Source organism: Dermacentor albipictus, chromosome 10 (genome assembly GCF_038994185.2).
Source record: "Dermacentor albipictus isolate Rhodes 1998 colony chromosome 10, USDA_Dalb.pri_finalv2, whole genome shotgun sequence".
Taxonomy (NCBI): Eukaryota; Metazoa; Arthropoda; class Arachnida; order Ixodida; family Ixodidae; genus Dermacentor; species Dermacentor albipictus.
Window position 1 is genome coordinate 6274024 of NC_091830.1, and position 23157 is coordinate 6297180.

At 45.0% G+C, this 23157-nt stretch overlaps 1 protein-coding gene across 3 annotated transcripts in view; it reads left to right on the plus strand.

Annotated features, from left to right (window-relative positions):
• LOC135920322 (serine/threonine-protein kinase D1-like) overlaps positions 1 to 23157 on the plus strand; it is a 60267-nt gene that overhangs the window by 24987 nt on the left and 12123 nt on the right. For all 3 annotated transcript variants that reach the window (XM_070527407.1, XM_065454533.2, XM_065454532.2), the window contains 6 exons: positions 2259 to 2406; positions 13706 to 14108; positions 15746 to 15818; positions 16528 to 16796; positions 17886 to 17984; positions 19933 to 20017. In XM_070527407.1, coding sequence (XP_070383508.1) covers positions 2259 to 2406; positions 13706 to 14108; positions 15746 to 15818; positions 16528 to 16796; positions 17886 to 17984; positions 19933 to 20017 — 1077 coding nt within the window. The remainder of the gene's footprint in view (positions 1 to 2258; positions 2407 to 13705; positions 14109 to 15745; positions 15819 to 16527; positions 16797 to 17885; positions 17985 to 19932; positions 20018 to 23157) is intronic.

The window sequence follows — 23157 nt, forward strand, 5'->3', positions numbered from 1 at the left end:
CCCTTTCCAATTCAAGCAGCTGGGATCGAACTGTTCAGGTCTTGTGGTCTTGTGGTGATGTTGAGAATGCGTCCTGTCCACTGTGATACCCATCAGCAACAGAGAGCATCACCATTACTCATGTTGCTGAACTCTGTGGCATTTCTGCTAGCAGGCATCTCAATACAGCCAGTTTGTCATATTGAAAAACAAGAGATGCGAGCAACACTGACAGATATCTAGAGATAAGCTTTGTCACACCATCTGTGTGTAAAAATGAAACCTGCCATACAATTTTAGTTTAACTAACTTCTGTGTAGATGGTACCACTAGTGTATGGATCTCTCACATTCACAAATTATCTTGGGATAAACAGTGTGTGCAGAAAGCATTACACAACTTTACTTGGGCACAACTGTACTTTGGCACCCCATTTAAGGGGTACAATTGCTCCAAAATAGCACCCAGATTGACACATAGTCTGCGAAAATTTTGTACACTACAAACATGAATATAAGTCAACCCCCTACCTTGAAGGGAAAAAATAAAGAGAGAAGACAACAATAGAATGGCCAAAACACGTCTATTTTCACAAAGGCACTGTCACCGTTAGTGAACGCACATGAAGCTCCCAAGTCTGCAAGTGAATCCTCAAGGTGTGGATGCAATCCACAATGCCCACTAAAGGGTGTTTTACGTGGGTTGCGTACCAACAGTTTTCCTTCTTGTGCCCACCGATTTCGCACGCTTTACTCAAATACACCAAACTGGCAAACTGGCGCTGAGTGGCCATGTTGCCATTCGCTTTGGTGAAGTCTACTACTTGTTTCTTGTACCCTTGAAAACTGTCTCCAGGGGCTGCTACTCATCATCATCATACAGACACATTTAAATACAGTTTATTTCCCCGTGTATTAGAGTACTGGAATTCTTTGCCTGGTGCTACTCGTTCTCTTCCTTTAAACTTATTCTTGGTGGCCTTTGAATAGTTTTGATTTGTGTTGGTTTGTTTTGTTCGTATTGCCTGTATTATTTATTACTTGTCATTGCTATGCCTTTCACACCCACTCCTGCAATAGCCCGATCGGGCTGCAGTATGTACTAATAAATAAATAAATAGATGGATGGATGGATGTATGTATAGATGGATGAATGAATGGATTGATTGATTGATTGATTGATTGATTGATTGATTGATTGATTGATTGATTCACCAGACAAACTAATTAAAAATAAATCACATTCAAGGTCGATCATAAGAGCACACACAAGAAGACAGAAAAAAAGAATAACAGCAATCACATTTTGACAAGACTGGCTATGCGTTCCAACATGCATGCCATAGGTTGTCAGATGCGACTCACATTCTGATAAAGATTGCTACATAAGGCAAGGGGTGACATTAACCTGCCCTTTTCAAAAAAAAAATCTCTACTCATATTCTGGTTTAAACGGGATTTGATGCTGTAAGTTGCAGAACACTGTTACCAAGCTAGGAACCTACCATTTGTCGTCATCCTTAAGTTTTGCCAATTTTCAGTGGTAAGAACGTGTGAAAAATCGGAAGGCACCTAAGCACTTCTTATGCGTTGTGAATGCAAAAACATTAATGTCCAATACGGACCGCACGCCGGCTTCCAGGAGTGAGGGTGACATGGCGGTGCGCACTCCTCTCACACAACAGCTGGCGTGCTACCACAGCAGCAAGTTATCCCTTACATCCACTCTGCTTTGTCGAGGCACGCTCGTCACGTGGTATCGCAGCCAGTGGCAATGCGAATTGAGGTGCCATTTTGCTGCTACAGATGACAGACACCGGCTTCTTCACTCAACGGGCCATTTGACACTTTTGCATCAATAATTACTTTTGAAAGCCAAATTGGGTATTATGAAAAGAAAAATGATGATTCAAAATTGAATATAAATCTAGTCTTTATTTATGGTACTAAATCAGAATGTGAAGCTAATAGCTTTTCAATATTTTTAACATAGTTCTGAGCACTATTCAAGCCTTTGGGATTGTTTTACTATCACAGTAACTGGCTTTATGTTTATGATAAACCAATTTCAGCAAGAACATGGTGCTTGTTTGTTTCAAACACTTGTCATTCTTCATCACGACAGTGCAGATTATTCATAAATTATTCACTAAGACTGAAAACAGCAGCCATTTGGCTCAATGTGTTGTGAACCAAATAAACCGAATAGTTAGCTGTTGAATTCGCTATTTGAAGTTTTGACACACTTTTACACATGGTAAATGTGTTTCATGCGTGCAGCTCAGGACAACTCGGAAAGCAGCTCCGAGCTTGAGAACAATGGGGAAAGGGACAATGTGGAGGATGATTCGGACACGGAGAGTGAACAGCACGAGTCACGGCCGCCGGTGGACAACCGTGAGGATGAGCTACCCAAGACCAACTTGGAGTAAGTGTGGGGCCTTCAGGCCATGGTATATTTATTTATGCAAATAAGCTCTAGTTACTATTGAAAGGCGTTATTGCTGGGGCATACAGCTATGTGACAAGAAACCATGTGCAAGGACATTATAACGGGGGAGGGTGGGCAAAGGCCAACTGTATCACATTGTCACTGTGCCTAAATTGGTTATAAATTAGTAGTACAGTTAAACTTCAATATAACAAAGTTGCTAAAAACAGCAACTTGCTTCGTTATGCCGAAATTTTGTTGTATTGAAATTCGACCTGTTATGCAAATAGGTACAGTCGCTGACAGATTTTTCTTGCACAGAAAGGGCCTGCAGAATTATCCTAATTATCGGGCACTCGACAAAGCAAATTTGATTAATTCAGGAGTCTGCAATGAATGATACGGTTTCATGCCGCGTCTACGATATTTTCACACCGGCAGTACGAATTAAGCAAAGCCAGCCACGCTTTCGCGTGCAATCTGCCTCAGGGGCTGATAGCGCCGCTTGCAACAATGCGATCGCGAAAAGTGCCCGTGGCAAGGAGCGAATGCTTTGTTGGCCTCTTGCTCCAACGGGTCACCGAAACTCAAGATTATGCAACCACTAATACTAGACGCGCAAGAAGTCAGCTTACATGATGCCACGCTGTCTCGGGACGCCCACTCTTTGCACATGCGGCAGATCACCCCTTAAGCAGGGTGCGCGGCTGCATGTGTGCTCAGCCGCTCCTTACAGTCATGCGCAGCTACGTCTGAGACGCGTGCCATCTTGCACCCCTCTCCACCCCTCCCCCTGCCTCCTTGCGCGCACTGGATTGCGCTACTGCAAGCTCGCTACCCTCCCCCTCTTTCCCTTTGCTCGCCCAGGAAGGCGACACTCGTGGAGCCATCATTTTTCTTGTCTCATCCTCGCACATTTTTGCTCATGCTTAAAGCACACAGTGCGCAAGGGGGCAATAAGGTGTTAGCGCGCGTGGACTATATACAGAACGTGTGGCTCCACTTCGGCAGTCGTACTTGTCGTGCGGCGCACAATTTGAGAGGTGCGTTTGCAAGCAGCCGCTTGTAATTCAATCATTTGACTATCTGCATCCGGAGAAGTCTCCATTTATTGTCTCTGCATTCTTGTGCAGCAGCACTGAAATTTTATGTCGAAATTGCATACAAACACACTTCGTTATATCGAGGTTTAACTGCATGTAGCATTGAAGCAATCCTGGCAAAGCAGCAGGGCTGGTGGTAATTGTTTAATTTCGTTATGAACAGCCTTTTAATAGCAGCCAGGCAGATGGTGTGTGCACCTGGTGGCTAGTGGACATGATGCAGATCACGGCCTCTGAGATTTTCGGCCCACCGTGGGTACTGACCAATTTCAGAAGTCATGCTGAAAAGCTGCACTGATTCTTGACATTCTGAGTTCTATGTCATTTTTGGTGAATGGTAATGGCAGTGCCTGTTTCAGTTTGTGTATGTGTTGGTTTTTAGCTTTTCATGGCACTGTAAAATTTTTCATTGAGGCTGGCCTCTATATACATTGTTTGAAACTAAGCCCATTATGCACTGTAAAATTTCATTGCAGTTGGCCTTTAAAGACATAGTAAGTATGCAACCAAAGTATTAAGGAAGTTGGATTCATGCAACACTTCGATTTGAATATCTTATGCCAGTCCTTTGACTAGACAGTGCAGCTAAAGGTCTGTTAGCAGCCTGCACCAAACAGGTTTGATAGCTTGACCACATTTCAGTCATTTCTAATTGTCGTTGCTTCCTCTTCATCAGCCCAGGCACCTACACAAGCTTTACTGCAATATTTGAAGGCTACAGACTTGAGTATCTGGCTGCAGACACCCTGAACCTTGTCTAGTACATGTGATTGGTCTGAATTCCTGTTTTCTCTCACTTTTTTTCATTCCACCCATCACAGACAGGGTAACAAACTGGACAAAGTTTGGTTAACTTATTTGCCTTTCCTTTCTCCCCCCTCTCTCTTTCTTGTCACACCACTTTGTGACACGAGAGAATGGAAATTTTTCCAGTTGCATCACTACTCACTTTTGGGTGTTCAATGACGATCGTTAGAGGGAAAGCTCGACTGTTTTTTATTTTAAAAACTTTTATATAGCATAGTAAAATCCCTCCACCCATCGAAACCGAGTTTATTTTTTCAGTGTGTGCTGTTGTTTCAATATGAAAAAAATCTTAGCTGAGACAAAGTGGAGAATGTGGCTTACACAGTTGCAGGTTTTGATATTGAGAGAGTTAAAAAAATATTTGCTATACTTTCACATTTTTTATACTTAGTTCAAAGAACTTCGTTAATGAAAATTAAATCAACTCAATAGTCTGCGCAAGCCACAACGCAAGCAAACTTGGCTTTTGAAGAAGAGGCTAAAATATAGATTTTTTTTTAATTTCTTAATGTGTTCAGTAACGTGGAAAGTTGGGCTAGTTGGTGATTAATCATCATATCTTGCTGGTGAAGCAGCACACTGACACGGACACGGCGAAGACACACAAGAAAACACAACACTCGCTGCACTCACAACTATTTTATTTCAGAACACATACTTCCTATTTACATACCTAAGTATATTTATTACCTATGTATATAAATATGAAGTATGTGTTCTGAAATAAGGTAGTTGCGAGTGCAGCGAGTGTCATGTTTTCTTGCTACATGCTACTTTGGTACATGCTAAACGCATGGCCAAGTGTATCAAAAATTGCAAAACGTCAACATTTTTGCTGTTATCGTGCGAGAATTGTAAATAAACAACAATCATCTCCAATTTCAACCAGATTTCCCCAAGATTATTTACTGTCATTGGTTAGGACATATTGCATTATTTTGTTCTGAGTACAAAAGAAAGCAATGAATAGTGGTGTGGTGTTCAGTGCCCCACAGCCTGACTTCTAGAATGTTGTACCCTACAAGCGTCAAGTTTAATCATGGCTTCTTTTTGTACCTTGATCTAATAGCAACTTCAAGCGCTACAGAGGGAACACAGGTGCTTTTTATAAGAAATACAATGGTGTGACTAGCTCTAATTACATTGATTCAATGCATATGCTGTTCTCCTGCTGAACACTATGTTCCTCTTGCCTCCATGGTGGCTGTGTTCCAATGGAAACAAAAGCAAAGACACCCCAGTTCTTAGATTTCGGTAAATGTAAAATAGTACATGTGACATAATATAATCCACAGCCTTCTACTGCAGTGTTCCTAATAGCCCCATTGTTGTTTGGAGGCAATGAAAACATTCTATCAATCAAAGCAATCAATTGTAAATATTAAAGCAATCAATCGATTCTTCTGGGAAAATATTTTATTGTACTTTCATCGTGTATTCCTTAGCATGTTAAAAATAAAATTAAGCTTTACAACATGAAAAGAAGCGAAAACAGGGGAGTGGGGGGGGGGGAGGAGTTGCAGAGGTCTTCAAAATGCAACAAATGTTGCACCTCATGTACAGTGTCGTGGTATGGCAGCATCGTGTTTTGTGAGTGCTGCTAATTGATGCACGCACTAATAAGCAACTTGGAGTTTTGCAAAATACAAAGAAATACGTTTAAGAATCTCTAAAGGTAACAATGTGGCTAATAGTCTCAAAACTTTAGCTCAAACATTTAGCAACACCAGCTGGCTTGAGATTCATGGAAATCTATGTTGGTCATCACGTGACCTGTTTTGACACTAAATAAAAAACAGATGTCTTAAAGTACATTTACCATTTGTTCCCGTAGCATTTCTCTAAGTAGAACATCAAAAACACATTGCAAGTCTAAGATCAAGAGAGTCAACAGTTAGCTAGACTCTTACTGATATGTGTCCCAGGACTCGGCATGTGCGCAAAAGATTTAAAGCAAACTAATATTCTTAAAGGGTCCCTTAAACAGTTTGCACAAATTTTGTAGATGTTTAGGGTACAACTACAGTAAAACATTACCACCACAATTTAAAGGAAGCGTCTCATATTAAGAGAGCTACAGATGACTACTAGTTACCCTCCGCCTTAGCCATGGTTTTCTTTCCTTAACTCATTCACTATGTGATCGGGGCTAAGCTCCCCCTTTACTGGCTCTGCGTCATGATGTGATACTACGTCCTCAACTTTCGGTGGTCTTGGAGACAATGTCCGAAAACTCTCCTACCTGTCAGCTAGCTGCCTGGCCGTCGATAGCCCATAAGAGCTATCCAAGCAGCGTGCATTGCAAGTGTTCTGTTGCAGCGCTGAGTGTGTCCGGTATTCTGGTAACTGCAGGCGAGCTGGTCGTTTTGACGGATGGGCCGAGGCATAAATTAAAGCTCCTCCGTACTAATACTGCTGTGATGGAGGGGCTTAGCATAAACATCAGCGGCCTGCACGGTGCAGCCACTTGGTGGCACAGAGCTTGACCAGCCAAACACACAGCTACTATTGCTGCAACCAAGTATAAAATATTTTAAGCATTCAAAAAGACAATATGTTCACAATCACGCTGCTGCCGAAAATTTACATTAGCAGCAAAGTAGAATACACTAGGTTACTGCTATATTAACTCTATGTTTGTCTGATTGAGCTGTATGCCACCAGGTGGCTCCACTGTGCAGGCCATTCACATTTGCGCATCCGCTTGCGTTTACCCAAATAACAGACATGCTAAAACTCTCTAGTGTCGTAGTAGTCCTACGGCATGAAGTGACGACCACAAACGCAGAGATGCTGGCACCGATCGGATACCGACCGCCCGATGCGCTGCAGCCACACCGCTCGCATATTGCCTTGCAGAGGGACACAATGTCACAGCTTGACATGTTGCCGATCGCTAGATTTGCAGCCCACAACTTAGCAAGGGTTCTCGCAAAAAAGAAAGCTCGAGACCAGCATTGACCGTGCAGCTCGCTCGCATCAATGCGAAGAACGTTGTAACATAGGCAGACAACACTTGCTGTGTGCCAAAAGTGCTTGAGTGTAGTGATAAATTGTCGTGGTATATTCTCTTCCTGTTATTTTTGTATAGAAACAAATTAACTAACATTCCAACACTTGCGAACAACATTTGTTCGCCATAAGTTTGGAACAGTTACTAATGGGTAATAGTTAGACCTGGGTAGCCGACCCGATAGCTCGCCCAACTGACTTGATTTGGGAAAACTACGTCAATTGGGAGGGTGTGGCTGAAAACACAGGAAAGCTACGCCACTGCGATTGGTAGCCTCATGTGGAGTGCTTAAATGCCTCACTTAGTGATCAGAAGGACCTACCCTAACAACTCACTATGTTTGCACAAAATTGTCAGAATTGTTTCAGTGTTCCTTTAAAGGGCCCCTCACCAGGCCTCATAGCAAATTTTGGTTATACGCTTAAAGTTGTTACGTACGTGTCTAGGGAGTGTCCTGCCGCAAGAATTTTCCAAGTCTGTTCATTAATAGCCAAGATAGAAATATTTCAGTGCCGTGAACACATGATTTCAGGAGGCAAGCTTTACTGCCAGTTGAGACACTCTCTCCGCTCGCCACATCTGCCCTCCGCAAGCGAAATTCCTTCCCTGCATTCTTCCACACCGGACCTCGAGGGTCGCATGACGCATAATTCACGAGCCCTTAATTTTTTTTTCTCCTTGCATTTTTTGAGAGTTCGCGCTTCCGCTCACGGCGTTGCACACGAGCTGTTGTAATTCTCAATTCGTGCAATGCACGATTATGTCCACTGTCCATAAGGGTACCTGACTAGTGGTATAAGTCAGTGCTACACAAATACTGAGGCAGACACAAGCGGATCACAGAGCATGATCTCGCACTGAACCTGGTAGAAAATGACAGTTTTGGTATCTCTGCGTGTGACTGCAAGACGTGGGAACAAGCAGACAAAACAGAAGTACAGTACATCCCTCTTGCTGCGGTGCAAAGTAAAACTAAAACATGCAGACATTAGGTTTGTGCGTTTTATTTCTCTAAGCTTTAACTCGTCTATTCAAGCAACATATTACACAAATAACAGATGTTGCTTTGAATAATGCTCAAAGTCATGTCACCATGAGCGTGTCACAGTACATAGGCACACTAGCACGTGTACGTCGTTCTCCAGCTTGGAGCACGGTGGTTGCGTGGAGAAGGGAAAATGGCATTTGGTTTGAAATTTTATATCTTTCCACGGCACATAGCAATGTAATACTTTGCAGACATGATCGTTATCGTCCAATGTATGCTCTGCGCTTGTCAGCTGAAATGGCCAGACCTGGTGAAGGGGCCCTTTAAGGGCTGTAGTGGCCACGCACAAGAACGCAAAACATGTTCACGGCCTCATGCCCCAGGTTTTCTGTGTACATAGATACAGTGAATTCATTTGATGCGACTTTTTGCCACAGGGGAAATTGCTGAATTTCTGGCACCTTCTTAATATTACATCCTTGTTTTCTCAGTTCTCTAATTGAAACATTCTGGGGTTTTACGTTCCAAAACTATGATCTGATTATGAGGCACACCATAGCGTGGGATTCCGGATTAATTTTGACTACCTGGCATTCTTTGACAGGCACCTATATCTAAGTACACAAGTATTTTTGCATGTAGCCCCCCATCGAAATGCAGACACCGTAGACGGAATCGAACAGACTACCTTAAGCTCAGCAGCTCAACGCCATAGGCACTAAGCTATTGCGGCGGGTTCTCTGTTTCTCTATGCAATGCGGTTTTACAAGAGGATTTTGCTCAACAAAAGCAAACTTTCCATCTGCCAGAACTGCTTCTACAAATGCACCAGCGCTTGGAATTGTGACCGAATCACTATTTATGCTGAATGGTTTGTTGTTTGAGGAGGCCGTAGATGTCGGCATGCTGCGCAGAGAAAATGTGCATCTTATTACATCGCTGTGCTGAAACATTCATGTAGAGCCAAAATTTTGGGGGTGACCAGACTGAAACAAGAGAACTCTAAACAAGAGAACTTGGAATATCTGACGAGCTTCATGTCATTCTGCCTTCTTTTTTTCCAAACAATGCAACTTCAAAGCCCAAGTGACTTTCAAGCTAGCAGCACAGTGCTCGTGTATTTTGGCAGTTTGATGTCTTGGGGTGCTGGTTTGACCTAGCAACCCCGTCTCTATGCTGAAAAGCACCAGCCAACTCCTCTTTGGACATGACCACCTTCTTGAGAGGGTGATGCATTCATGACCAGCGCAAATCAGCAAGTGAAGAAGGTGAAGCTGCACTGTCACATGGCACTGACGTAATCGCCTGTGCCACCCTTCTCCTCACCCCTTGACTTATTTTCTTCCTCTTCACTTTCTCACTAAACTCCGTCTCCACCAGCTGTTCTGGATAGCCCAAAATGCCAAACAACCTTAAATGATTCGTATAATTTTGCCACAAGAAATAAAGATGGAATGCTTTGACATCGCCAAAGCGAAAGTTCTTACAGAATTAAAAAAAAAAAAATCTGCCTGTGAAAGTGGATGTACAGTGAAGCTGTTGCTGACATTAGACAAGTGCAACCGACGTTAGAGATGTACCACAAGCAATGTTAGACAACCGCAAAGTGCTAATATAATACTCTTATTTCATTATGGCATTAATGATGGCCTTGTGGTCACTGTAATACACAGCAATCGGTTCAGTGACCACCTTGGACAGATTGCTGCCAAGACCAAATCCAAGCACTGCATTGTTGGTAAAGTGCAGTACATGCTGAGCAACAGATGCCATGGGCAGAGTGCCCACACATCAAGGACAGATACATTGTGTGCGCACATATGTCACGTGTGTGTGCACGTTTGTAGAAGTGCAGCATACATCATCATTCTTGTAGGCCATCTGCCAAACGCAAGTGCCTTATTGAACTAATCTTATTTTTCGAAATAAATTGCGTGAGAACATTCATAAAGTATGACTTACACACAAGCTGCAGGCATGATTGTTTTGGATTGTAATTCAAATATACAAGAAAACATAATTTTTTTACGCAGAAACTCGAAGACACAGCCTGTTTCCAGCTGCCGTTTGAGGTCTGTCTGAGTGGCCGTGGCCTCTAGGTGGCAGTACTGTTTCTTTATGTGCATGAGCCGACAAAAAATCCTTCCCAATATCAATGAAAAATCCCGATGAACTAGAGGCTAACAGCTTTGCTGTAAAAAAAGCATCTCAGTTAATAATCAAGAAGCAATCAGAGCTTATAGTTCTTCATTTCTATTTCTTTTTTGCAGTTTTGAGAATAGATGCGCCCCAACACCAGGCAAAATAAAACCTTCAATTTTTCATCCCAAGGCCGTATTGTGGAACTTCAGGCGAGGGTGTTGCAGGTACAAAGGTGGCCATTTTGAAAGATCTCTAACTTACTTTCGCGTAAATCAGGCACATTGCTGACATAGAATACAGTTGAAACTCTATTTAGCTAAGTAATGATCTCTCTCAGATTATTTCGTTAAATCGGGAAGTTCGTAAAATTGAGAAAGGGATTTTTCGGTCCTTCAAAATCTTAAATTGTAATGTAGCGACGCACAAACGCTACCACAGCATTCATTGCATTTGCCGCTAACTGTCTCATTTCTTGCGACCTCTTGTGACAGCGTGAATTATGGCCGCCTTTTCTTCGAGGTTGAGCACTTTTCTTCTTTGGAGGCTCCATGTGCGGGCAATGCAGGCCAGGTGGTCACATGAAGTTGTCACAAACTGCCGATATGCAAAGACGTGGAGAACGAATGCAGTGATTGTGCGAGCAGGCCGAGCGAGGAGGAGGAGGAAACAACTTTCTCTAAGGCAGAAAGTTGCGAGGAGTCAGTTGCACGCGGAAACTACACAACATGCCGCAGTGAGTGAAGTGCGCTTTCCCGCAACGCGGCAGAGGCGCACTAAGGCGCTACAAGCTTGCAGAGAGAGGTGGGCTTCATAGCAAAGCAAGCACGGCGCGCTCTCGCGCTTTAGCAGACGACACGAAGTCCCGCCTCCAAGCCCCTGTGCGCCAGCGCCGTGTTCGCTGGCGCTCCGCGGAGCGCGACTTCGCTGCGCCGTGTTCGTACTAAGAGTTGACGACCCTGTACATTGTCGTGCGGAAGGCGACAGAGAATCGTAGGATCTTACAATGCTATCGCATTTAGTGACATCTGGGTGAAGCCATGAGGACCTGCGAGTATTTTGTTTTTTTTTTTTTTCGTTCTCACCTTGTAAGCATACGTGGACAACTTTTTTTTTTCTTTCAAACTTTTGTGCGACAGCGTCTCCTGGCTTTCCTTGGCCGTCGACAAAAGGGCGGCTATTTTTCGCTGAAAGGGAGCGGCATTGTCCATTTCTCCCCGTCGAGGGAGTCCGTGCTGCCGAACCTGAACAATTAGTTTCGATGCGGGGCCGGGCGAAGGACACCTTCGCTCTTTTCAACGCGAGATGTGCTCGCGTCTCGTGACGCTTTGTGGACGGCGGTCAACGCTTGCACCAAGGTTCGGGAGCTCGTGCGTTGGCCGATATTTTTTAGGAGAGTGTGTTGGTGTGTGCGTTACGGCCACCAGACAGCTGCGCCGACTGCCTGCTGCTCTGCGTTCATCCAGCGCCGTGGACGAAGTGTTCGGCGGGTCATTGGTCCCGCACTGACGTCAGGCAGCATGGCCTGGTGCCTTCCCGCGCGGATTCTGCGCGATGAACGTCACAGCCCTTCACGAGTTTCTGCATTCGTCGGACGTTATTCTCCCGCGAGCAGCAACAGATCCTTTGTTTATTCGTTTTTTTATATATATCGCAGTTCGCGTTACCTTGTCGTGTACAGTGTTCCGAGTGGAGAGTAGAACGTTGGGCAGTGGCGTAGGCATAAATGTTTTTCGGAATGCGGGGGGAGGGGCACGTGCCCGGTGCACTGATCACCCTAGTGGAGATCAGTGGCCCGGTGCCTCGCCCCCCTCTTCCTGCTACGTCACCGGCGCGCCATGCGCCGTAGCCTTCGCGCGGCTTTCGCGTGGCACCTGTTGCTCCTCCTCCCCTTTCTTCCCGCGGCAGGACAGGGTGACGGCCGCGCTGTCACTCGGTTGTCGCTTCATCCCGGAAAGACGGAGCCCTCGCCCCCTTTTGGTAGCGCGATGCATGTTCCGTGTACGGTGCCTTCCCGTTCACCGACGGCGAGGCCTCTCTTGCGTTGCCCTTTCCCGTGATGCGCTCAGCCGGAAAGCGGGGTAGAGCTCGTGCGTACCTTCGGGGCTTATCTTGTCCCACAACGATAATCATCTAGCTTGCCCGCATTTCCTTTCTTTAGCACTGCGAGACCAGTACTTGCAGGTCACGATCGAACGGCAAGCGTGTTATCTTCTTGACAGGAAAGTATCGAGCGCAGATTTTTTTAAGAAAGGAAAGGCAAGCAAGGCAGATTAACATTGTGGGACAAGATAAGCCTCAAAGAGTGCAAACTTTTTTGAGTAGTCTTATTAACACAGCACAATGATAAATTAACTACAATAATTTATTTGTTATCTTTAGGGAAGAAATCTTCTCTTGCAATATTTTGTGATTTCTCAAACAGGGAATAATGTAACTGATACAAGTAGAAGTTCAAATACATATCTGTGTAAACAATGCTATTTATACATTGTGGCAGCCTTAGAGTTGCACAGCAACAGCCAGACACCTTTTCCCCTTTTTGACGGAAAGGGAAAGGGAAGTGGTGCGAGGGTGCGCAACGGAGCCGTAGAGGCTGGACGAACACAAAAATAGTCAGTTGTTGCTTGTTCTTCAGGGACGCATTTTACTCGCTTCTTTCTGCTGATTTCCAGCCACGCTAGTGTCCCGCGCAACAACATCACTGTAGTGTGCTCTAACACAAAACAAAGTTATTAATATCAAGATAAAAATTCAGCAGCTCAAAAATAGTAGCTCACAAAACAGCTGTAGCTTAGTTTTCACATGTTACTGATTAAGAGCCTGGAAACTACTCGACACCGCAATTGTTTTACTTTCTTAAAGTCATAGTTCTTGGCAGATCGAACAGCCTCCAAAATGGCTTGGTCTGATCGCACGAACTGGTAGAACTCCTGGTAGGTTCACTTGTAGTTTGCCTTTACCAATATTTCAGCCTTGATCAGGTCCACGCTGCATTGCCTTCGTTCACTGCTTCATACTCTTGTCATGAGTGAAAAAAGTCGCTCGAAAGCATTAGTCACTGGAATGCTCAGCACAGCTGACAGCACTACAGTCCGATTTGGAAAAACAGCACTTTTGAGCTGTTGTGTTTGAGTTCTACTCAGTTGTACTCAGCACATTACAAGATGAACATTATTAATAGCCCAATTTCTCGATTTACTCAGCAGCAATGTTCCTTGTGCTCCCTACTCTGTGTTGGTGCAGTGAGTCTGGCAGCAACAACATCCCGCTGATGCGCATCGTCCAGAGTGTGCGGCACACAAAACGCAAAGGGGGTGCTAAGCTTTTCAAGGAGGGCTGGCTGGTGCACTGCACGGATCGTGACCCCGTGCGACGGCGCCACTACTGGCGCCTGGACAGCAAGGCCCTGACCCTGTTCCACTCGGACACAGGCTCCAAGTACTACCGTGAAATCCCCTTATCCGAGGTTCTGTCAGTGGACCCTCCACGAAGGCCCGACATTGGCTTTGAGCTGCGCACGGCTGCTGGCGCCACCTATCTGGTGGGCGATGACCGTGACCAGGCACGCCCCTGGGAGTTGGCCCTGCGGCAGGCACTCATGCCGGTGTCTCGACAGGAGGATGAGGGAAATGGACAGCACAACACGGTCAGTTGTCTCAAGGGTGCCTCGCAGCATTTCTGCCAGTCCCCACCACTTCCTTTGACACCTGCCTACTTTCCTGTTTATGAACTAAGATTAAAAGAGTAATGGCACGTATTTTCGTATTGTCAAGTGTAAAAGTCGGGAAACATGAGATATTTTAACTTCATGCTAAAGTGGCTCTTAAAATGCCGAACTTGGGCATCATGAACATTATTGTGACATGACACAGAGCAAAATTTGTTGATATAGTGTAGCAGTAAGGCTAGGTATGATGATGTTGCCCATAAAAAAAAATAAGAGTTCTGCATGCATTTCATCTGTATGCACTCGCATATGGCCCTTGCAGCAATCAGAGGAATGGAGCAAGCAAATGCTTAATAGTCGAAGTAATGCTTGTTTTATTATGACGTCACAATACAACTGTCTCGTGGGTGCCGAAACTGAAACTTTTTCATAGAAACAAGTATCTGTAGTTCATCATTTAGGGCACTCTGACATTTTTCCATATTTCTGTTAGGGTTTAGTCTGTTAGGAATTCAATTTCAAGCAAGAAAAATATTTCGAAAATGTGATGTCCATGCTCTTTTGAGTTAAAGAGCTGCCAGTTTATGCACATGACAAAAATGCAAGCAAAAACATGGGTAGTGGTCAACACCCTCAGCAATCACAAATTTGTGGTTGTATAAGAAAATTGGCAGGTAAATTGTGGCCAATAGATACTTGTAGGTGAGAAACTATTTATTTGTAATACAATGGCAACCATTAGGCCAAGAATCATTTTCTTTAGAGAGTATGTTGCAAGCAGTGGCGTAGCAACAGGGGGGGCAGGGGGGCCGTGGGCCCCGAGTGCAAGGGGCCAGTGGAGGGGAGGGGCGGGTCATATACGTTTGAAGACACCCCTCTTTCCGCTGGCTACACCTGAATGGGGGGGGGGGGGGGGAAGGTGACAGAAGACCTAGGGGCTTCGGGTGCCAGACGACTTAGCTACGCCACTGGTTGCAAGTCCTGAAAATTGTTTATTGCATCCCATCTATGCCTGCAATTAAGTGCTTAAACATCTCTGCCATTTGTGATTGTCTGGCTTGTTCCTTATTTCTTGGGGAGCACTTGTTTTTCGCCTCATAGGAATAGACTAGAGACCTGTTATGCTTCAAGCAGTGTATGATGCAGTGTTTCATGCCCGTCATTTCACCAATCTCGCTCAAGTTCTGAAGTATTTAATCTTGTCTTATCCAGCATTTTGTTGGACTCTAGTCAGATGGACACAGTGCATGCTGGCGTTAATGGCTGCATGTTTTTATTGTGCATGGCATAGATACCTATAGCAAATCAGTTCTGTGGAACTCCACAAGGTGGAAGAAGGTTTATGGAAGGGAAATATAGTCATTCACGTTACTGTAGCACAAAGCTACAAAGCTTCCCTAGACTAGGGTGAATTTTTCAATTGCGAAGCTCGCTTTCTGAGAAACTCATATGGGTTTCCTTTGCACCTTTGTGCTGCAGTCAGATGGATGACAATTTTTTATTTTCATAGACATAGATAGCTATGTATATCGAAAGGCTATTAAAACTGATGATGCAGGAAGATAAAAGAAAATGTGTCTTTAGTGTCTTGCTTAATTCTTATTCTATGACTACAGGACATCAGCCTACGGTACCAGATATTCCCAGATGAAGTTCTGGGATCAGGCCAGTTTGGCATTGTCTACGGAGGTAGGTGGTACTCCCGAATAAACTGGCTGTTCAATCCATATGAATTGTGGTGCCATGTGATGCGTGCTTTTAAAGTACAAGCTTGCAAGAGTTCGAGCTTCAGGTTAATCAAACAACTGTGTTTGGCTTTTAAGTTCTTGGCATTCAGATTGCAAATAAACTTAACCATCAGATACTTAGACCTGTAAGTATGGCCTTGAAGCTCCATATATGACCACATTGTGGATTTTGCACTGCTGTGCTGATGTTTAGCTTAATTCAGGGATGACTCTAAGGGGACTTGCTGCTGAATGGGCGGCCTTTTTGTCTCATGTAAATATCTGCAAGTCTGCACCTGTGCACCTGCCTTCTTTAACTCAGCAAAGCGACAAATAAGAAATGTAATGTCTAAGTTAAAATAAGAACAATGTGAGAGACAGGGACAAATGAAGAAAGACACACGCAGCGCTGTCATATTTAACATAAGAGCTCTCTGCACATATGTCACTATTGGCCACAGTGTCTGCATTCCAAAATTGGCTGATGGCCAAAGCGCTAATGAACTGTGCACTGCTTTAGGTGCACATCGAAAAACCCCATGTGGTCAAAATTAGTCCTGAGCCCTCCATTGCAGTGTGTTCAGCTCTGAGCCCCGCTGCTGCTTTAAAACATTAAGCCCACTAAATGAGTAAGAAAATAAATAAATAAATAATCAACTAATCTGGTGCAGGTGTCCATAGGACGAGTGCTCGTGCAGTGGCCATCAAGGTGATCGACAAGTTGCGCTTCCCAACAAAGCAGGAGGCACAGCTGAAGAATGAGGTGGCCATCCTGCAGAACATCCGCCACCCAGGTGTCGTTGACCTGGAGAAGATGTTTGAGACGGCCGAGCGCATATTTGTCGTCATGGAGAAGCTCAAGGGTGACATGCTTGAGATGATCCTCTCCTCAGAGAAGGGACGGCTTTCCGAGCGCACCACTCGTTTTCTCATCTACCAGGTGGGCTCTTCATCACTTCCATTACTCCTTTCTTACGACCATTGCCAGTCACATCTGCCGATTTCTTTGTATCAAATAGGAAGTGTAGTTTGATGAAAGATGTGGTAATGTGCTATGTGCATGGTTGCAGTCGGAACAGTGATGGTGTGCATACAGTGAACTGGTGCTAACCACACAGAACTGTGAATGTTTCCATGCGTTGCCATGTGTTAGTTTTCTCTAACTTCCTTTCTTTCATCCCTCACTGACTCAATGAAGTAGCATGTTCTGGCTATCACTAGGCTAACTTTTCCAGATTCTATTAAAGTTTCTCTCTCTATGTGTCGTCAAGAGTTGCAAACACTGGGCAGCTGGGTGTGTTCACCATTTGTCTAATTGCTGGGCATGTTGAGGGTAGTGCATGTACTCGCCTTATGAGAGAGCAACAGTGTCAACTTGGGCAGAGCACAGAGCTCTGGGCTGTTTACAGAAACATATTGGGACATGACCTGCCATACTGTCAGAACCATCCAGTGATAACTGCTTAAGTTCGCTCTCATGTGTAGAGTTAGTGAGCAAGCAGTGATGCTGAACATACTCTAAGGTAGGATAGCCAAGCAAGGTGGAGGTACTAGTACACGAGAAGGTGGACTCTTGAAGGTAGCAACGGTGGTCGAACAAGGGATGTTGCTGGAGCCAATGTTTTGATTGACAACGCCTGCTTATATGTGAAGATTCTTTTCCATTCTTGTCGCCCTCTACTTCTTAAGACTGGCAGCGCTAAACAAGCAAACTCGCCATCAAAACTAAATGCATCCCTTTTTGAAGATTTCCCCTCACCCTACTCTATGCACCCACTTATTCTCCTCTTCATTGGGTGTGAGAGAGAGGGACCTATGTAAAAGCTGCCAAGGATAGGGGTTGTTGCCCTGACGAAGACAGGTCCCCTTGCCAAATCATTAGCTCCAGACACATCTGTTGTTCAACCACCACTGGTCGAAGAGGATGGACGTTTCATGCATATTGTAGTTATCTGCTGACCTGTCTAAGTTAGTGAATTCCACCACTTGTTTTATTGTATTAATGCCTTGCTTTTGCTGTGATGGGCAGATCCTGATTGCTCTGAAGCATCTGCACTCTAAGAATATTGTGCACTGCGACCTCAAGCCTGAGAATGTGCTGCTGTCCTCAGACTCGGAATTACCTCAGGCAAGTCACCTTTCTCTCCTTGCCAGGTAGCACTTCTCTGTCTCTAGTTAGAGAATCTGCACACAGTGCTTTCTGCAATGAATTCTCTCCCACTTTGCTTGAATGCAACTGAACATATGGTCCCCTTTCTGGTGTGAAAATGTTTATTCCTGACATAGAAAAAAATTTTTTTTGTTGCCTCACAGCATGAAAACTGTTCCTTCAGTGTCTGCTGTTTTCTTGTCTGCTGTCTTGTCGACTAGACACAAGCCCATTACTTGCGCTACTGCACTGCTCATTACCGCACTACCACCCACTAAGCCATTGCCCTATAAGCCACTACCCACTAGTCTTGCCTCGATACAACGCTAGGGCTCCATCGATGGTGCCGCAGTGCTGTCACTGCTTTTAGTTTCTTGCAACATGGTGCAAACAGAGGCAAGAACTGGAGAACATGGCAACAGAGAACTGAAGTGAAGTGACCGCTATGGCTACAACTGGAGCAACAAGTATGGCACAAAAGGAGATTATAGCATTGATCACAAACTTGTGTCATTAGTGTTACATTTGCATAAACATTATGTTACATTTGCATCATGTTGTGCAAAAATTTTCATCATGAGCTTTATATTTACGTAACATTTGCTTAAACATAAAAAGAAAGTTTGCTTAACACCAATTCCCACGTATGTGTGGGATCTGCCGAACTTTTTTTTATTGCATCATTCTTGAATGCCAGTCATCTCAGTACTGGAAAAAGAATACCTTAGAATAACAGTACTAAGTTACTGCCAGTTTTCAAATCACACCAGGGCTCCTACATGGAGATTAGGTCTTATCACTGTTTGCCATGTCTGCCTAGCAGACATGATGTGCATGTGATCACATGGCTGTAGCCACGATGGAGCACTGCTCAGAGGTGACAATAGCAGCTGCACACTTTGCTACATTCCATAAAAAATCAACCCTGGGCTACGAAACCTGGTTGTTATATTCATGTTGTCAGGAATATCTGACTCCTGCTTGCAGTGAACGCCATTCAGGAGTCAGTTCAGCTGCGCCGCCTTTCGGGATGTGCTTGACTCTCTCGTGACCCATGATGTTCGTCTTCCCTGCACGACATATGTGTCTTCTGACATTTGGCCCGCATGACAGATGCACGATGATAGGAGTCAGTATCAAAGTTATGCATCCGCAGTGATAAATGCCGTGAGTGTACCAGTGCAAATGCAACCTGATAGCGTAGATAGCTTGGGCATTAGAGGAACTTGCTTCCTTGTCTTCAGCTGGGGGATGGCAGTGATTACATTTGCCCATGCGCTTCACAAACTGTTCTGCATGCAATAGGCTTTTCATTTGTTTTTGGAGTGTGGTATAGGCTTGGGCTAACACGATTACTCTGTCCCTCTTCCATTTGTAGGACAGCACCTGCAAGTGACTGGGGCTTCAATGTTGGGCATTGTCAAATATTTGCTCCATACCTTTATGTTCCAGCAAGGAACTATTCGTTGTATGCATGTTAGCTGCCTATCACTCTGTGTAATTTATAATTTCTACATATCTATTAAAAACAAGCAATTATTGTCCACCATGCTTTCCTTGTTGTCACGGTCTGTTGGCTTCATGCAGGTGTGACTTACGAAAAACTGGGCCTCCTGGCTCATTACATAGCAGGGGTCTCATCTCCCACAGCTTTGATGCCTTCAGGTAGCACACAAGGGTTTATGTATTTGGCAGTTGCCTTCTCTTGAGTTCACATAATGTGGGGTGAATTTTCGTGACTTACAAAAAACTGGGCCCCTCCATTCCGCTTCTTCTCGTTTGTACAGAAGGAGTAATAAAGGCCCTTTTGTGTTCTCGCACCACTGTGTTGTTTCCTTTATTACCAAGAACATTTGAAACCTCACATGCCTTAAAGCTGCCTGATAAGCAAACACTACTGACATTTGCTTCTTTCTCCTGCGTGCAGGTCAAGTTGTGCGACTTCGGCTTTGCCCGCATCATTGGCGAGAAGTCATTTCGGCGGTCCGTTGTTGGCACCCCCGCATACCTAGGTACTGGTTTCATGTGATCTTCAGGCTGATAGCTCAGAGCTGTGGAGTACCGGTTAGTGAAGTTGATGTCACGTGAAAGTCACCATCCTAATTCTCAGGAATGTAGGCTTGAGTTGCAATTCAGCAGTTGCAAGTTTAGTGCTGACCTTCACACGGAAATGGAGACACGGTTAAATCTCGATATATAATGAACTTCAACATAACAAAATTCTTCTTATAACGAAGTAGTATTTCACTTTGTATAATTTCTTGTCCATAGAACACGGTGGATTTTGAACCCCAAAATAACAAAATTTGCTTATACACAATTTCGATATAAAATGGAATGTTATGCCATTGCAAAGGAATACCAAGGCAAGAAATGGGAACAACTGCTGATGCAGATTGTCAAATGGTTGAATTGCATGTGGCTACTTGAAACGTACCTCTCAAATTGTTCGCCGCGTGACAGAGCAAAGTGGAGCAGTGTCTGATAACCATGAGTACCAGTACTACAGCAGAATTTTGTTGATTCGAACACGCTTAATTCAAACTTCTAGTTTATTTGAACTGACGCTGTGGTCTCGTCAAGGTTATGCGTGTTCCAGTGGCCAAAATGCCCGGTAATTCGAATGCGCAAGCATTTGCAACAGTTAATTCAAACATGCTGCACTCTGACAATGCTCTCAGCAGCGCAGCACATCATGTGGCGGTGCCTCCAACCAGCATTTCTCTGACCCCGCCATAAAGGAAACGCTTAGGAGAGACCCCTCAATTCCACACGCGAAGAAAAAGAAACTGTGGCGAAAATTTCACCCTCTCTAATGGCAAGGTCGCTGTTTCTGCGTCGGACCGTAATGCCCCAGCCACACTAGTGGCAAAACGAGCACTGTGGGAGGGATCGGTCCTCGGCCAATTTTTTGCAGCTTGCTGCAGCGGCAAGTGAGCCACGAGCGGAGAAGACCAATGAGAGCGGCCCTTACAGTGAGGTATATACAGGAAACTGGTGCCATGTGGACGCACCTGACCACTATATTTGTACTCTTGTCTGGTTCAGCCAAACCACTTGTTTCTTACTGTCGTCTGCTTGTGTCAGCTCTCGCTGGTGCTCGTTTTGGTTGGCTTGGTTTGGTCTCATTTGCGCTTGTTGTTTTACAATGACAAGTCTAAACTGAGATGTCCCGATAGAAAGGTTGTTGGAGACAGTGCACCATATCTGGTTCTGTATGATAAAACAGACCCTGAATAGGACACGAAGGCAACGCCAAGTACCTCATTCTCCTTCTATTTTGAATGCAGTGATGCCAGAACACAAGAGAGCACACTAACATGAGTACAATCAGTGGTAATGACTTTGTCATCTTGATAGGACATGACTCGTGTTAAGAACACAGGACGAAGGACGTTAACACAGCACTGATCTTTTTAACAGATGAAGGAAAAAGCATGCGAGCACGCAGAGGGAAGCAGCGGCGGAGGCCTAGTCCATCTTCAGCAACTCTGCTGCTTCAGTGGCAGTCTTAGGATGGATGGATGGACGGACGGATGCTATGAGCATCCCCTTTGGGTTGAGGCAATGGGTTGTGCCACCAAGCTCTTGTTATTATATATATTATAGATGGCAGAGGTAATTAGTGCTATCCATCAAGCTGGCGGGAAAGTTAATCCACTTGCGTCCCACCCTTCCTCACAACTACACTCCCCTTGTCCTCCCTCATAACTCCCTCGTAACTCTCACCGTCAACGGCCTCTGCGCGCGCACGCCTCCGTGCCGACGCCAGCTTAGCCAACTCCCTGAAGTTTTGTTTTCTGCTGTTATAGGGTAGCGAGCGTTTCCCAGCGTGGGCAGTTTTGTAGTCCTCGCTCGCCGCAATATTTCACAACTTGCATTATTCGTTCATCGTGCTATAGTGCACGAATACTTCAAAAGCAAGTCCTTTTAATTCGAACAAATTTTTGGGCTCCTTCAAGTTCAAATTATCGAGCTTTGACTGTATAATACAAAACACAAGACCCTCTCACTGTCGTGTTTCACATAAAGTCCAAGTGCGATAAGATTCCATCGGGCCCAGCGTAACATGCTGTGAGAGAAAGCGTGGGAGGGTAAGCCATGGAAGGTGGTGGCTTGATGCGCTCCACGTTGGGGGAGTGGAGCAGGTGATTGCACATTATCCTCCTCTAACTGCGCATGGTTGTGAGCATGGATACACGAGCCGCGTGCCCTGTTTGTAGGTTATCTGTGGAGAATGCAAAGGCCAGCCAAGCAGATGGCTGGTGGCTGCATGTGCGCTGTCTTCATGCACGCCTAATGCTGGAGGTTGCATAATCTCGAGTTTCAGAGATGCGTTGAAGTGATCCAGCATGAAGTGTTCGCTCCACTCTGCCTACACTCATCACGCCAGCATTGTGGAAGCTACAACATCCATGTAGTTGTTTAATACTTCGCTACCATTATCAGTGCTTCTTCTTTCGCGTGAAAGTTCAACTTCTATTACCAGCTGCATGTGGTCCAGTGCTTATGACCACAGCATACCGCATCGGATCACTTTGCAGACAAGGCAGTACTACAGAGTGATCTTGTCACTATCGCCGGAAGTAGTCAACAACTTTGCCGATGTCCTCACCCAGCCTTTGGGTGAAAACCCATATGCGCACCTCTAGGAAAAGATTCTGACCTGTACCGTACCTTACCAGCTCCTGACCAGCAAAGAACTTGGTGAAAGATGCCCCTCCCAAATTCTGGACCAGATGCGACAGCTTTTGGGTGAAGGTAACAACTTTTCCTGCAGCCCCTTTCCCAACCCGTTTGCCACATCCTTGCCGCCACTGATGACGCGATGCTAGACCACCTGGCTGAGCTCGCTGATAATATCTATAAAGCTGCCACTCCTGCAGTTACTGTCATCGCGACTTCTCCTGAGCCCTCGGCGGTCACCCAGCTCAAAGCATGCATTGACGACCTCACAGCTGTCATTGCTTCACTTCACAAGCCCAGAGGATGCCAGCGCATTTAAAAGGCCCCTCGCCAGGTTGCATAGCAAATTTTGGTTATACACTGGAAGTCTTTACGTGCCCATCTAAGGAGCATTCTGCCACAAGAAGTTTAAAGCGAGAGCTTTAGTGGCCGCGAACTTGCAATTTCGCCATGGCGGTGCTCCGAG